Here is a 17,400-nt window from a genome sequence, read left to right as displayed (position 1 = left end):
GAAGGCTCAAAAAGGTTAGGAAAGGAGTCATAATTCAATTTTCCACAACTAGAAAGGAATCGCAGTTTAATTTTCCACAACCATAACTCCTCTCTGTGTCTATGTCCTGCAGTCTATTTCAGCCTCATCATATTAACTCCGCCTCAAGCAGATGTTACCTTAAGCAATATTACTTCAAAGTTCAAACACTCAAACCCCATTCACATTGTCGAGAACTCATTCTGCCCTTTCCTTTAAACTTTAGTTCTTGAAACATATGAGATAGTATTCAGCACAGTCCCCTAAGCATATCAAGAGGTTATAAATCTTCTCTAATGTTCTCTTACTGGAAGTATCCTCTAGTCCCATTGACCTACTTTTGAGGTCATTAGTTAGACATTAATAAAATTATCTTATCTTATCTTGATAGCATTCTTAAATTTTAATTATCAATAGAACAATTTTTAGAAATGTAGTCTTTACATGTAATTTAATAAAGTACTTGCTGAGAAACCTGTAATGAAGTATGAATCTGGGAATGCATTTCAAAAAGGTGCTCTGTTGATCAACCTCTGTCAAAGTATGTTCTCATAAGTAGAATTAGGAATTATTTTGAAATATATCAAAGTAAGATTGTAGTTAAAATTATTCACGAACTCATATGGCATGCACTTTTCTCTACTAAACAACAGTGCCATCAAAATCAGGGTTCACTTGCTAAGGAATATCCAACATAAGGAGGATAGTAGGTTGAAATCCATATAAGATAATAAATATATAGTTAATAATGAATAAAATAAATTGTTTCATACAATGCCATGTGACAGTATAATTATACATATTGACTAGTCACTATGGTTGATGAATCATGTCCCTTGGTTAGGATGTGTCACTTCATTTATTTATTTTTTATTATTATTATAGTTTCACTATTATCATTTTATTTAGTGATGTTTATTCATATATTTATTTCATTACATTCCCTATCCCTTCAAAGATCCTTTGTCCTTAAAACATAAAAAAGACATGCATGCCTTCACCTAATTCTCCATTCTGGAGTTGGTGAGGACATGAGACAATATGATCTTATATGCGTTGAGCAGAATTGTTGAGCTGTCCCTTTGACCCTAGTTCAATTTTCTATAAAATTGTGTGGCAATGTGTTCTCATTGATTTCGTCTTTGGTGAGAGTTGCCCCCTCATATGGTATGTTGTAACATTTTTTGACCCCCCTAAAATGTTACGAAAAATTTTAAAATTTGCCAAATTGTCCCTGGCTAAACCATCTGGCATATACAAATCTCTCGTGGCATTGCTTCGTATACAAATTGCGGGGATATTTTTAATTATAATTTTTAATTTTAGATCAATTTTATTTTATAGAAATATTGTTATATATTTTTATAAAATTATTTATTTAAAATTTAAATAAAAACTTCGTCCTGGAAAAAGATTTAAATAAAAACTAGTGCAAAAAACTTAAATAAAAACTAGTGCAAAAAACGAAAATATTGGGCTTTCGGGTCCCAATCTCCAATTCTAAGTCGAATTCTAAGCAAGTCTAACAACACCCACAGCGCCAGGCCCGTCCAACAACACACACAGCACCTATACAACATGGCAAGCCAAGGTAGGAGCCCACAAGGGGCGTGGTGCACTACGCATCAGGAAAATATTAAAGTGGTGGTGTATATAAACTCCAACGCATCCTTTCTAATATCTATTGCTGCATGTGGGATATATCCCATGACTCAATGAACCAAAGATACGACACCAAGACCAAACTCGAAAAACACTTGCAGCCGAAGGAATAAGCCACCAGGGGCATTTATGCTCGAAGTGTCTAAATTCATTGAGGGCAAGAGACGTTATAAGAAGCACACTATCATATTGCCTTGCAAATGTGAAGTTATTCCCATCAACAAGTGCCAGGGAAAATTCAATGTGTCAAGCAGAGGGCATTATGAAGTCCAAAGAAAAGTCGTTGAATCCACTCGACAATGCCAGGAAAATTAGCTTCAGGTGAAATTGATTTTAAGTGCACATACACAAGGTAAAAGCCTTGCAAATAATATCGGCGATAAGAGGTGCCTAGAAAATCAACGGAGATGATTTAATTGCGGACCCCCCCCAGGCTTTTCAACATTTAACGGAGGAGGGGTGGTCCAAATAAGTCGTTTTGCGTTAACAGCTTCTGATGACGTGGCGCCTTGGAATTGTGGGGGCGTCCCTCATGAAACCACTTCACAGCTAGCACCCCTCTTACAAACTGGTTTGAATAAACACTAGGGTTAAGTTATTACAAAATTTTCGCAAGCCTTCAACTGGTTTTAGTTTGGGGTTTCCTTTTCAGCGTATGGTTTTGCAATGGTCTCAGCTGAAGCCTTTTCAAGAATCATTTCAATGATAGATGGATAAATCGTTGGGTGCAATCTTAAATGAACTTGCAAACGCTATCAATGATGGTCTTTCTTTTTATGAACAGCAGGAGCTACGAAATAAGCGCAGAGGATCAACTAAAGTTTGGGCCTTCAACACTGTCTGGATCTGCTCATTTACCAGTGTTGTTGTTGTTAGAGACAATTATAGTCTTAACAGATCCTACCCTCCCTTGGGCTGGAAACACTATGGACTATATTTTGTGGACATATACATTTTGTCATGAATTAATCCTCACCATGCAAGGCATTCAAACTAACATTCCTGCAAGTGGGGTGTGTCATCTAAAATGTTTACTTACAAGACTTGCTTTGAGTATTGTTTAGAAGCTCTACACTGCTCACAATATGCAGATGAGTTTTCCAATAAAAATTTTGTCCATTCCTTTCCTATGGAAGAATTCCAAATCTGAAACAGGTTGTGAATCGTGATGAGTCAAGGTCTCTGGCCATGCTACGTTCAACAAATAACAAATGTTTTACCAAGTCTCTGCACCCTTCTTCCTCTAGATACATCTTCACAGTTTCCTAGTCATACTTGCACGCTTGGCAATGTCCTAGAAGTAGTTGGGTTTGCTTTATATCGGCCAAATTGTACTCTGCAGATCGCCATGGACTTTGCAACTAGCGCAAGATTTCTTTTGGAGGAGATACCACATAGTTTTAAGACTTCAAATGCAAAAATATATGATAGATGAATATGACTTGGATAAGCATTGGGAGGAGTTAACGAGGGAATTGACAGTCCATCTGATAGGTGTGCCACATTTGCAGTGACAGGAAGATTGTTCCGCAAGAAAGAAACCTAGTTGGGTAGTCTGGTAATGTTTGTTGAAGGTTGGTAGTATGCCAAGGCCTTGGACTAGAGGAATGGAGTTGGTCAACTTGTGATTACACAATACCATGAAGATGTGTCCATGCTTGTCACACTGGAAAAATTCTACATTCACTGAAGGCCTGGAATAGACATTGTTCAAATGTTTGTTCAACTATCAGAATTGTTCACTGCCTATTAACAAATACAAAAGAAACAACCAGAGAGAGGAGTTTATGAAAGCACTCATAAAAACTATGCCTACGGCAGTAGTGATAGGGAATGTGAAGTTTGTTGCTCCTAGCTTTACTCAACTAAAGCAGTAATAAAAGAAAGGAAAGAAAGCTTCTCCTCAGATTTGATTTCCCAAATAAGAAAGGGGAGCAGTGTTTCCTGTGAAAATTTCTGAATCTTTACAAACAGAAATCCTACTGCAGTCACTAGTTTATCATCTCCTACTTGTTATTTCATTCAACAAGTTATTTAATTAACAATGATGAAAAACACTACTGCAGACTACACTGACATACAGATCATAAACTGAAACAATATATGAGACAAATACACAAGGGACACCGTTATTTTTGGACAACATGTCCCCGAAAAAACCCAATGCGGGAAAACCAATGCAGCAGATAGAGGGTTTGTATTATTAAGCAAGCAGAATCTGAGTACAACAGGTTGCCTCTCACACCGGCTAACCTTTCAGAGAAATCTCGGCAGCAAGAAATACATACAAGGGTTTACCTCATTCTCCAAGTCACAACTGATCCACTGAGTGGCCTGACTCCGGCAAACACTGCGAAATCCTAGCGCAATCACTGCTTGGGCTAGCGTCTTGCCTCTGGGAGACTGCGAGACTGCGTCACCCCTTCTGATGGATCGATTTGCTGGAAGAAGACTGTTGTTCAACCCTCCCGGCTTAGAACCTCGCTTCTCTAGCAAAATCTCGAACTTCTAACGAATATCCTACACTGCCACTACAAGAGACCCTCTTGGCCTACGTCAGCACTGCATGAGCCCCTTCCTGGGCTGCATAGGCCTCTGCGCTGCCTCTCTGATGCTACTACTACCTCTCTGCCTGGTACTCTTTAGCTTGGAACTCCTTTCTGATCCAAATCTTTGCTTCTGCCCCTCTCACTGCAACTAAAATCACTTGTTCGATTTTCTCGACAAACCTCGCCCCAGAAAAATGGAATTGACTGATCAACTTGGTGTATCTGCAACTGACCCTCAAGCCTCCTCTTATACTTTTCATGTTGATGAATCAACGGCCGAGATTAAGTCCCTAATCAACAACTAAGATTAAAACAGACTTGATCCTCATCTCTTAGAAGCTTCTCACCCATATTTTTATTAATACCCATTAATATTTTTATTTTCCTAAGTTTAGACTTAGGAACCCCATTAAAAATATTAATTATTATAATAACTCACAATCTGCATGGAATTTCTCCAAACGATTTTTGGGTCTTGGAGATCTCATGTGTTCTATCCCCTCCAAAAATTTTGGAGCTAGAGCACATCCAATGCTACCCAACATCAACACTCCCTCTTAGCGAGGAATGTGCTCGAGCAATACTTCTCAACAGAAGCATCACACTAATCTACTGCATCGGTCCTCTGTGTGTTGATAATTAGCCTGTTGCCCTTCATCCACTGCAATATTGCAACCTATATTGTTGCCCATGACACTGCCACCGTCACTACTGCATCTGTACTACAACTCCCTCTCAATACGTTGCATCATGCTGCCCATAGCACTGCCACTATTAATTGTTGCACTGCAACTCAGTTGTTGAGAAGTAAGCAACTAAAAAAGTCACCCAAAAGCTGACATGTTGGCCAATCTAGATACCCTCGTGATGTTGAAGATACCTCTGCTGCTAACCTGTGCTGACCCTTTGATGCTACTGCGTTGGTGCAATCTGCTCTGTGCCTCCCGAACTACTGCAACCTCCACTGTGTTGCTTCAAACTTTGGCACTCTAGCTCTGCCACTATTGCTTCATCATCCCTTGCACCAACTAACTCCTGTCATTCTGCTACTATCATTAAGGGCTCCCATAGCCGTATGTGATCCAAGAGTTTGGGCACCTCAAGGATCCGCCCTAGTGTAGTCCTCCCGACTACATCTCAATGTCGCCCCATCTCTTCTCTAGAGGTGCATGAGCACTCATGGCGCAACTGTCATCCTCGCTTTCTCCATCAGCTTTCGCTGGAGCAGCCTTCGAGTCAGACTTCTCTTCCTTGCCCTTCTTCCGAGGGCACTGAGTGGCAAAATGTCCTAGTTCCCCACACTTGAAGCATCTGACCTTGGTTAAGTCCTTTTTATTCCTATTCTGTTGACCTTGTTATCTCGATGATCCGAGAGTTGCATCCTTCTCCTCCTCCTCCTTGACTCTGGCTCCTTTGCCACTACTTTCCGCTTTGGTTAACCTCCCGATCTCTTCCTGTCGAAGAGCTGCCCACATCTCCTCCCAACTGGGGAGAGAAGCCCTGCCCAAATACTATGGACAAAGTTCTCCCAGTCTTCAGTGACTGCATTCAGGGCAGTCCTGACCATGAACTCAAGCTCTGGTGTAGACCCCACGGAAGTCAATTGGTCTCGAATCCCTTGCAACCTGAAGAGGAATGGATCGATTTCTTCACCCTTCTGCATCTGGTACTGTCTTAGCTGATTCTCCAGCAGCATCTTCCATTGAACGAAAGTTCCCTCGTACAAGATGGTCAAAGCCTCCCACATCTCCCTTGTTGTGTCCTTTTCAGCAATATGTGGGACCACATGATCCTTGACCCCGTCCAAAATCATGCACTTAGCCTTCGCTTGGGCCTCCTCGTACTTCTTCAGAGGATCAGCATTGACCGGAACAGCAACCGTCTTCAAGGCATAATCCTTGATGCGATTCTTGTCCAAGAATGCTAGGATCCTAGCCTTCCAGATGACAAAGTTGGATGCTCCATCCAATCTGTCCTAATCCTTCAATCCATTGACTACCATCTCTGCTCAAACAAGTATAGAATTGGTTCTCTTCTCCCTTTCTTGTTGTTGCCCCAACAAGACTCGGATCCGGATTTCTTTGGCACTAGAAATCCTCTTAGGAACAAGCTCCTCGTCTCTTAGAAGCTTCTCACCCATATTTTTATTAATACCCATTAATATTTTTATTTTCCTAAGTTTAAACTTAGAAACCCCCTATGTTGCAGGAAACGTGGTATAGAGGTCCGTTTCCGTACGGAAACGGGTACGAAACGCGGAAACACGTTTGGTATGGCCGTGAAACGCGTTTCCGGCCGTACTGCCACATTTCCCAAAAACGGAAACGTGGCCAGCACGACCGGAAACGCGTTTCAGGGCCGTACGACCCACGTTTTCTCATTAACTTGTGTTTTTTTTAATATATATATATATATATATATATTAAAATTTACTTTTAAGGTATGTTAGTGACTTCTTGTTTCTTCTAGATGCTTGTCTAAAGGTATAAAAGTGAATTTTTGCCCTAGTGTTGATATGCAGTTCATCAGGAAGTTTGAGGGATATGCAGTTCATGGTAATGTTAAATTCTTAAAGTAAAAGTATTATTCTCCTTTATTTTTCATTTTCATCATTTTACTTAAATTTTTAACATTACCATGAAATGACTCAGGATGTTTGAGAGTGGTTTCACCCTCATTGGATTTCATATGGAGAACGTCGAATTTTAGATCTCACTCAAAATCCAGCAGACTTATTTGTTTTTCAGGATTTCAGGATTGGAGGAATTGCAATGTTTCCATTGGATTTTATCATGTACTAGGGTATGGAACTTGTATTTAATCAAGAGAACCGAGCCCTCTATGCAAGGGAAACTCCCAATAATCAAGATCATGTAGGGTACTAGGGTATGAAACGTGTATTTAATCAAGAGCACTAAAGTTCGTTCGACTATGTAGGAGGAGACTCCCAATACAACAGTGGTCCTTCTAAAGAATGGGATGTGGATGCAGAAAATCCTGATTTGGATCTCTCTCTTGCAGCCTTATAGTCTTTATTGTACTTGCAGCCTCATATATTAATATAAATAAAGGTTGATTTTGAGATTTGGATATATAATAAAGGTTGCTTTTGGATATTCCGATATTTTTATTTTCATTATGTGATCATTCATGAGTAAATGTGATGTAAATTAAATCTTAACGTTTAAGTGTAATAAATTATAATGTATCATTTATGCTTTATGATTGCACACACACACACACACACATATATATATATATTTAAATATTTTCAATATATATATATATATATCCGCGTTTCCCCGTTTCCAAAATTTGGGGAGGTTGCGTTTCGTATCGCTTCCCGTTTCGGAAACTCGTACTCGTTTCCCCGTTTCGTGCAACTTAGGAAACCCCATTAAAAATATTAATTATTTTAATAACTCACAATCTGGGTGAAATTTCTCCAAATGATTTCTGGGTCTTGGAGATCTCATGTGTTTTATTCCCTCCACAAAATTTCGGAGCTAAAGCACATTCGATGCTACCCAAAATCAACATTTCCATTTGTTCATTATGGGAATGAGTCAATTGTGCATGACATCCCTATCCAACTATGAGGTGAGTTTATTGATTGCCCTATGGTTGAAAATGAAGTACATTCGTGTGAGCTGTAGATGTGGTTATAGCAGATTTTGTCTTGCACATATAAACAAAATCTTGTGTTTAATGCTAGACTAGGACATTATTAATTATATTATTATAAGAAGCAATATGGCTTTATCATATAAAGATGTCAGCTCACACCAGCAAGGCATTAATACAGCCTTAGAAACAGATCAGCAGGAGGCCCGTGAACAGCTATATATGTTCTCAAATGACTGGCGGAACATAATTGTGAACTTGGTTACAGAGCAAAGCATATTTTGAAGTTTGCAAAAGGTATTTATAAAGGTCAATGGGAGGTCTCAGTACATTACAGGTATTGTTCAAAGAGAATGTTTATAAAAGAAGAAACTCAAGCACTAAAAAGTGAAGAGTAAGAAATAGTTGTGGTGATTAAATTTCTACAATTGTTGAAATTGGACTAAATGAACACAGGCATAAGTTACGTGAGACATTAGATAAGTCATAGCTGATCCTTAGAGACAAAGAAAATACAAAATTTGAATTGTATTCATAGGGAAAAGGTGTGTATGACAACTGTTTAACTGTTAACATAGGTGGCAGAGTTGACCAAGATTTGTGGGCAGTTGACAGGTTCCTGGGGAATAGCTCCAACAGAGTCAAATTTAAAGGAGGAGAATCAGTATGATCCAGATATTCGAGGAAAAACATCAGCAGTCGGGCAAGTATTTAACATTCATATGTGACGACATGTGGAAATGGTAAATGGGCCTCAAGTTCACCTTGGGTCAGGTGGAGTTCCTGACATGTCTCCCAGTGACGACTTGTTGAGCTGGTGACCTAGGACTAGTGGGTGACTAGTTCCTCCTTAGATGCTGATGCAGGGATGTTTTCCTCATGGTTCTAGTATTGAACATGAGGTGGATGGATTCATCAACATAGCTTAAGATCATTCAACCTTTTCTTGGAATGGAGAAATTGTATTCATCATATGTACATCTGTGGAAGTCAAAAAGAAATACATCCCTGGCTAAGAGAGAGTGTTGAAAATACGTAGCTGCGGTCGGTATTTAAATCAACAAAATCAAAGAGAAATAAAATTACATTTTATTATTTATGTAGGCTCCAAAACTGGCAAGTCAGCCCCACCACCTGAAGGGGTTTGACCCTTGATCAAAACCCTCATGATTGGACATGTATATATTGACATTTGACCCTCCTCATTTGATCATCATCTCAACAACTCGGATCACAAAGAATACTTCTGTTCACACGTGCAAAGAAGGAAGAAAACTAAAGTTGACCACTGAAATTTCTGGGCTGAAGTTTGACTCGTTGACCAGCATTGACTTGGCATTTTCTGGGCTGCTTTGACCAAATCTTTGACTGGCTATTGGACCAAATCTCTTGAGATCTTTGACTGAACAGCTGACTGAATTTCTGGGCAAAGTATCGGATGTTTGCAGAAACTGTTTCACCAGCATTGAATGCAGGTCAATTATGGAAGTTTGACCAAATTTCTCTGAATTGCAGGGCCAAAATTTGGTATCCTTGACTGCAGTTGAACAGAAGCAGCAGAAGCCAAAATTTAGCCTGTTGACCAAGTTTGAATTGCTGAACAGAAGTTTGACTTTCTCTCTCCTTTGACCAGATTTGACTTGGAAAGTGGTATGGTTAATTTGACTATATTTTACTGAAAATTTAGATGTACAAATTGATTGAATTGGACAATTTTTCCTTAAAAAAGGTTGCTGGGTTTTTCCCCTGGTTTGGGGTTTTCCCGGGGTAAATTTTGTGTCTCTTGTGCATCTTTATTTTACTGTGATCTCTACTGCCCTATTGCATTTATGGTTGAAATTTTCTTAAGTGTAATTGCTTAATGATTGGAAATTTGCTAAGAAGATAAATTGTATCATTGGAAGTAATTATCTCGCAGAAAATTGTGTTTGTCTTAATTGCACTTAAAACCAACAATTGTGGCCCATTTTTTTGACGTGTACATATTTCTGACCAAATAATAATCAGAGGCATTTCATCCCATAAAAATAAATTCCAATCAAGATTTCCAAATCTTAAAACTTTACATTCCACAAAATGGGCTATATCTAGTTCATTGCAAAGATTTTCTGTTTCTAGAATAGTATCCTTCTTTATCTCTGAGCAGAAATATCAATAATTGATTTAATTCCAAAGAAGAAAAGGAAAATGCAGTCTATTTAACAATTAAATCAGCAAAAGAAATGCCAGCAAAGTTAGACAACCTCAGCTCCAATGTTATTTTAGAATTTTGCAATGATACATTGCTAGTGATACATAGAGATATATATAGAACCATCTAACGGAAAGGAGGTCTATGATAACTCTAACAAGTAAAACCAGTTTGTTAGATCTAAGACTTTTGTGATCCATATTGTAGATAAATGTCTTTTGGATTAATCACATCATTCGGATTGGGTCGACGTTTCGAAAGACATTTATCTACAAGTTAAATCATTACAAAGAACGCTCCATAATAGACTCTAAGGCTCACTAATAACCATAGATCTAAATACCAAATAATAATTTCCAAACATAGAGCTATTCTTCTTATCATCGTGATTTCGCAATTAGTGGAGTTCCAAACCTGAAGTTGGAAGAAAGTTGTGTCAAAGCCAGCTCCAAGAGAAATTACTTGCTTTTTCAAAGGGGTACCCTCAATAGTTTGTGCTCCATCTTCAAGAAACTGAAGGAGTAACTTCCGTAAAGCAGCCCATCGTGCATAGTAACCTTGATATTTGCCGATTTGCATACCAAATACAGAAATGATTGTTAACCTTCATATGTTTCTCAATAGGTGAATAAACCAAAAAGACCATTGAAACACATACCACGATTAATAATTGGGGATCTTTTCACTGGTCTTCTAACAAAAAACTGAACATAGTTGTCATTTATATAGCCCTTTTTGGCACATGATCTGTATAATAAGATGAAAATCAGAATTTGTTAGTTGACACTCAACAAATCAGCGATGTCAACTTTTACTTCACTTGCGGAGGATCAAAACACGAAGATTCAAAGCAGGATAACATATCAATGATGTTGTTATCATTCATAAAACATGTTCAAAGACAGAATACTCAAATTTAAAAACAATCAAGAGCTTGCAAATTACAATTCAAGAAAAAGGAATATTTTGAGAGAGAATCTGGATCAGGGTTGATGTTATTTTGATATAAATTAAGGAAATAAAAAATCTAAACAAGCAGATAGAAAAAGCATCAACGTTGCGAGGGATTGTGAGACCATTACCAAGCAAAACATGGGTCTGGGGCTGCCTCACAAATCATATCACACTACACTATATCATCTCATCTCTTCTCATATCTATCATATCATATTTGTGAATTTATATATATCTGTAAGTTGTCAATGTGACAGAACAGTTGAATTTTGAAAGTCATGTATGAACTTAAAAAGCATATCAATGATGATTGATGATATAATATATTTCATCGGAAATACATACTGAGATTTGAGATGACAAAATAGTACAATTTCATGACAAGAAGTAATCTATTACATTGCTACATAATTATATGTTTCATAAATTATAAACTGCAAAGAATAATATTGAAACCAAAAGATTTGACATAAAAACTTAAATTATTCAAAAACAACTAAAAGACTAAACTACTTAACTACTTATCAATCTAAGTGCCAGTGGATCCTATCATTTGAAAGTGCATCCTCTAGATCCTAGATCAATATGCTTTTTAAGTAGTCATCATCTCAAGTACTAGTTCATCTGTGAGACCTATAACAGTAGGCAACTCAACATCGAAATCTAGTTCAATGACAATCTCCTCATTTTCACTTATAGCATTACAAATTGGTCCTATTTTGATGAGCAAAGTAGTCTAGGACTTTAGGGCGTTTACACTCATCATCTTCGTATTGATCAAGTGTGTCAAGTGAGATCTTCCTGTACCACACTGTTGTATCATGCATATTTTTTTCTTTTGTTAATATAAGTTGCATTTTCAAAAAAAAACGAAAAAATAGTCTTAGTTTATGTTTCTTTGTACTTGTCCTCTGATATTGTCAAGTGAGATCTGTCAGAAACTCAAGACGGAAATCTCATTCAATCTCCTCATTTTCACATATAGCATTACAAATTGGTCCTATATAGGACTTTAGACTCTTAGAGTGTTACACTTTTCATATTTGTATATATCTAGTATGTCAAGTGAGATCTGCCAGTACCATACAATTGTGTGTGTGTGTGTATATATATATATATCAGAACCGAACCAGTGATCAAACAGTAAAACCCTCTGAACGGGGAGCTGATCAGAACCAGATTGGAACCGGTAAAAAACAGACCAAAAAACCAGTCGACCAAAAACACACAAAATATTCAAATTTAAAAGAAAAACATATATGTTCATGTGCATCCATATGAATCGAAATCATTTATGCACAAATAAGCAAAAGCTCTCATTTATATAGCATGTAAGGTGCACATGAACAAAACAGCATAGAGTGCAATCCGTCTCTGAACCAAAAATACATCAACAAACAGGCTCTAGATGGCCTCTAACATCCCAAAAAAATCATGCTACAATAAATGCCTATCTATCATCAAAATCATTCCCTATATTGGGATTTTCATCATCAATATCACCCTCTAGGCATTCAAATAAGATAGAGAAAACATAACATGTCAAGTCACGATTTGTTTGAGTGATGGGTGCATTTTTAGTAGGGCCATGATAGAGGGTTCGACAACCAATGCCACTAACATCAAGGTACATAGAGGGTTGGTGCTCTTGATTAAATACTAGTTCCATACCCTCGTACATGACCAAATCTAATGGAAACATTGCAATCCCCCAATCCTGAAATCCTGATAAACTGTTAATTTTGTTGGATTTTGAGTAAGATCTAAAATATTACTTTCTCCATATGACATCCAATGCGGTCGGAACCGCTCTCAAACATCCTGAGTCATTTCACCCTCTAGATTTGCTTCTTCAGTATTAAATTTTATTATTTTTGTATTACTGACTTCGGCCTCTAAGGGTGAAACTTCATTTTCTACACAGTCATCATTGTATAAGACGAAAGAGTCCATGTTTGAATGTACTAAATAGAGGAGATAATTGTTGACTACGGACCATGTACTTCATGAGTGTTTCCCTATAAAGTCTTCTAGGTTGGCCAAACACAGGAATGGTGGCATAAGTCATATCCATCTGCAAAGTGCCTTGCAACTTTTCCCCCCATGATCTAGACAGTAGCATCCCATACTTTGGAGGTATGTTTGCTACTACGATGTCCATGACTAGACTCTTAGCAGGTATCTGAACTAGAGTGACACATAAATCTTTTATCAGACCAAGACATCTAACTTTGTTTGAATCAAAAGAGTACAAGTCTTTGTATGGTCTGGTGATGTCTAACCCTAATTTCTCCATGATAGCTCTGGGCATCAAATTGTGAGAGGCTCCAGAGTCAAGCATTGCATTGTGTAGGATTTTATCATGGATGTTCAAGCTTATGTAGAAAGGTGGAACAATGCCATCTTGAGGCTTACCCTCAACTTCGGGTCCAAACAAGAGTTCAAGATGGTCATCAGTCAAATTGACTGTGTCTGACCCTTCTCCTATTTTTAAGGCTTTCATGACTTGAGTCTTGTACATCAATTTTGTTAAAGGAATGGGGATCTTTACCTTAGCCAATTCAGTTTCCATATTAAAAGATGTCTGAGATCTATCACTTTCCTTGACATTTACATCAAGTTTTTTAGAAATTTCTTTTTGAGAATCAGGTTTTGGTTGACTAGAGGAAGGGGCATCATTTTGAGTTTTACTGGAAGAAGTTCCAATGGCCTTTTTGCTTCTTAAGTTGTATTGTTTATGCACCTCCATAATGGAATTTTGATATCCTTGTTTATAATCTTCTGATTCTAATGGGAGCTCTTCTGGTTGAGAGAGAAAAAATTGGTCTTTCTCTTCTTTGGTCAAGAATATGTGATCTATCTCGCTTTCTTCAAATAGATTTATTTGATTTTCTTCTAGTTCTTCAGACAATTCAAGTTCTTCATTAGTATAATTTTCCTAAAATGGAGGCCTCACTGGTTGCTGATCACCAGGGCCTCTTTGTTCCCTTTGTTTAATCTATGGTGGGTTTCTCCTAAAGTTGGGGTTTCGAATTTGAGGTCCTCCCTGGGGTTCTCTAGGGGGTGTTCTATCTACCACTATCATCCTCTCCATCATTTTTTCCATAGTTTTAACTAGATTATCTAGTTTTGAATCTGATGAAGAGGAGGTAGGTTCCTCCTTGATAGTGACCCTTCTTTTTGTTTTCAATTTAGCTCTTTTGGCTAATAAATTAGCCTCTACCTTAACAACATTGCTTTGCATCTCTTCAAGAGTGGTTGGGTCTCTTTCTCTTAATTGATAGGCCATGTCTACATCAAATCCTTCTGGAAAATGAATAAGGGCTAATCCTGGTGGGGGTTTTATAGCAACTGGAATGGCATTATAGACACAGTTAAACCTAGCACAATAATCTTCAACAGTCTCATTTGGAGCCCTCTTTAAGTTTTTGTATTCATTTAGAATTTGAAGGGGATTCTTTTTAGTTTCCCATCTAGTAAGAAAACTTTGGTGAAACTGAGGTAAATCAACTATGCTCCCAGCTGGTAATGCCCTATACCACTTCTTAACTTCTCCCATTAAACTCTGAGCAAACAACCTAATTTTAACATCATCATCATCGACTTCTTCTAAGTCAGAGAAGTCATTCATTCTATCAATATGTTGTTGTGCTATCACAGGACTTGTACCATCAAATTGTGGCAATCTCTGAGCATAGTTCTGTGGCATAGCATTTAAAGGTGCTTGCAATGCCAAAGGAGCATATATGTTTGCCATGGTTAGTATGTGAGGTACAAACGGAACTACAACAGGTATGGGTATGGAAGGTATGAAAGGAGGTGTAATAATAGTTTGTTGTGTAGATGTAGGGATGGTAGGGATTGAAGATGAAATAGGTGTAGTGGTAGGGATTGAAGATGAAACAGTTGGGATGGTAATGGGAGTAATTACTGGAGAGGTAGTGGAAGTGAAAGAAAATCCTAGGGGAACAGAAACAGCAGGAGTTTGGAAAAGAGTGGTATGAACAAGGGAAATTTTGGATCGGGTGAAAATTTTAGGATACTAGTTTCTCAAGTTTTTCAAATTGTTTAATGGCATCATCATCAGGATCAGATTTATCAGCTTGAGGTTTTAAAATGTGAGGTTTGAATATATTCTCATCAACCATTGTTTGAGGTATCCAAGTATCTGACTTGGTTCTAAATAAACTATGCTCAAAAGCTAGATCCAACCCAATATCAACTTCATCTAAATTCTCAAAACCTATAGGGAGAGATTGAGCTTTAGATGGAGGGTTGTTACTTCCCTGGCTTTCAGTTGGGCTTTTCCTTCTAAGGATCAGTTCAGGGTTGTCTACAATCTGTGGGGGATTGGGATCTAGGTTGGCTCTAGTATGTATTCTTTTGGGAGCCAGATCTATTACAAAATATGTACAGTTATCAAACTTTATACACCCTTATGAATAACAGACAGTCTTAGCTCAAATTTTAGAAATGGAAATTTTAAGCACTGAGATGAATTTTACTTTTTTGGAAACTTAAATATGAATCAAGTTTGTTCGTCGCCAGAATGTTAGCACTTTGTATTTCCTAAGACTGAAAGAAATACAAAGGTAACCACAAAACCACTTTGGAAGCTGGGATCTAGCCCTGCCAACTTCAGAGAGGGATCTCTCTTTCAGATTTAGATTTGTTTATATTGAGATATTAGGCTAGTTATGAAAGTTCAATGGTTTGGTTTTAGATTTGGTTTGGTTGTTTGGTTGATAATGTAACAGTACACCATTGGGTAATGGAGTCAATATACTTCGAATGGATTTATTTCAGCATTTACAGACAGATCTAATAAGGCAAGGTAGGCAGATTTATTGGATATTATGTCTGATGAGATGGAAAAAGAAGAAATGATTAAGTGTCCATTAAGCAGAGAGCAATTAAGAATTATATTGCTTAACTTCAATAGAAAACATTGATATTGTTTTAAGCCAGAACAGGGTGCTTTTAAAACAAATCCTGAACTTAATTTTCTTTAAAACAATAGAGAAAAGAAACACATATGAAAAAAAGAGAAAAAAACAATAACAAAAGAGAATATCACTTCACCAAAAAATCTGACACATGAATCCTGAAAAAAACTTTTGTATTGCTGAAATATGTCCATTGGAACTCTGTGGAACAACTTTACATCAATGGTCCTTTCTTTACATAAACATCAACCTCTACTACTTCAAATTATGAAGTACTTATAGAAAAATTATTTACAAAATATCTTGATGTCAAAAGATCAAGACAGAATCCTAAAATATCTAAAACAGTTACATAAATAGTATAAAAATTTAGGAATTCAGAACTGCTGGAGCTGTTGGCACTATTGTCGAGGATGGTTGTTGATGACTAGTCCCAAAAAGGTGTTGTCTTGTTGTCTGAGATGAAAAATGTTTCACTCAAGTAATTCACACAAGTGATCCCATCGATCTTCACTGGGGATAGAAAGTTTTATTAGCTTTCTATATGTTTCATCAACTTCGGTATATTTCTCAAAGGTAGGTTTGTTGATGAAAATATGTTTAATCTCATGTTTGATGATGAGATCAAAATCTAGAGCCTCTAAGAAAGCTTTGTCTGTCATACTTGTGAAAATTTGCTGCAATAATTGATTTATTTCTCCTACTTATTTATAATAAGTTATTCACCAATACTTCAGTAAATACCAAAATAAATGTAGTTGCAGACTTCACAATTTAGGAACTGAAAATTAAAAGGCAAGAGAAACATCAGCATATGAACAATCACATTGACACACTTGTTTTTGGACAGTCGTCCCCAGAAAAATCCAATGTGGGAAAATTGTTGCAGCAGACCTGAGGATTCTTGTTAATGGCAGTAAATATCTTAATACAATTTGGATGCCCTAGAAAAAAAACGGAAATCCACTCAGAGAAGGTAACTGAGAATTCTCTCACACTAATTCTGGAGATTTTGTTCTTTCCCTAGCCCGTTGCATAATCCCTACGTGAGCCTACGCAGGCTCTGCATGATTTTTGCGTGGAGGTTCCCTCTGACTGCGTCAACCTGGACTACTGCTGAGAAATCGAGATTTCTCCTACCAATCAACTACTTCTCTTCCCAGCACTGAACTCTGCTCTTCCCCATCACTTTTGCATCAACCTCTTCCAGGTTCTGCGTTGATCCTCTGCATCAATCTCCTTCAGTTGTTGCACTGTCCCTTCTTGGACCAGCGCTGGCTCTATTATCCTTCTCTGTGTATTCATTGGAATTGGAAATCACTTCCTTCCAGTGTTGCCTCTGATCCTCACCGCTTGACCATTGGTTCGAATTCATTAGCAAACCATGCCCTAGGAAAATCGAACTAACTGATGTGGTCTCGATAGACTACATGATGAGATGGGTTGGGAGTTTTGG

At 37.6% G+C, this 17,400-nt stretch overlaps 1 protein-coding gene across 4 annotated transcripts in view; it reads right to left on the bottom strand.

Annotated features, from left to right (window-relative positions):
* LOC149257644 (leucine carboxyl methyltransferase 1 homolog) overlaps positions 1-17,400 on the bottom strand; it is a 247,296-nt gene that overhangs the window by 186,444 nt on the left and 43,452 nt on the right. For all 4 annotated transcript variants that reach the window (XR_016256758.1, XM_089414501.1, XM_089414502.1 and 1 more), the window contains exons 2-3: positions 10,703-10,791; positions 10,459-10,601 (exon numbers count right to left, since the gene is read on the bottom strand). Coding sequence is in view for 3 of the 4 variants with exons in the window: in XM_089414501.1 (XP_089270627.1) it covers positions 10,459-10,601; positions 10,703-10,791 (232 nt within the window). In the remaining variant the exon portion in view is untranslated. The remainder of the gene's footprint in view (positions 1-10,458; positions 10,602-10,702; positions 10,792-17,400) is intronic.

Source organism: Pinus tabuliformis, chromosome 6 (assembly GCF_031772625.1).
Source record: "Pinus tabuliformis cultivar Carrire ecotype Pingquan chromosome 6, CPIR1, whole genome shotgun sequence".
Taxonomy (NCBI): domain Eukaryota; kingdom Viridiplantae; phylum Streptophyta; class Pinopsida; order Pinales; family Pinaceae; genus Pinus; species Pinus tabuliformis.
Note: the sequence above shows the minus strand (reverse complement) of the source record. Positions and strands in the feature narration are given on the sequence as shown.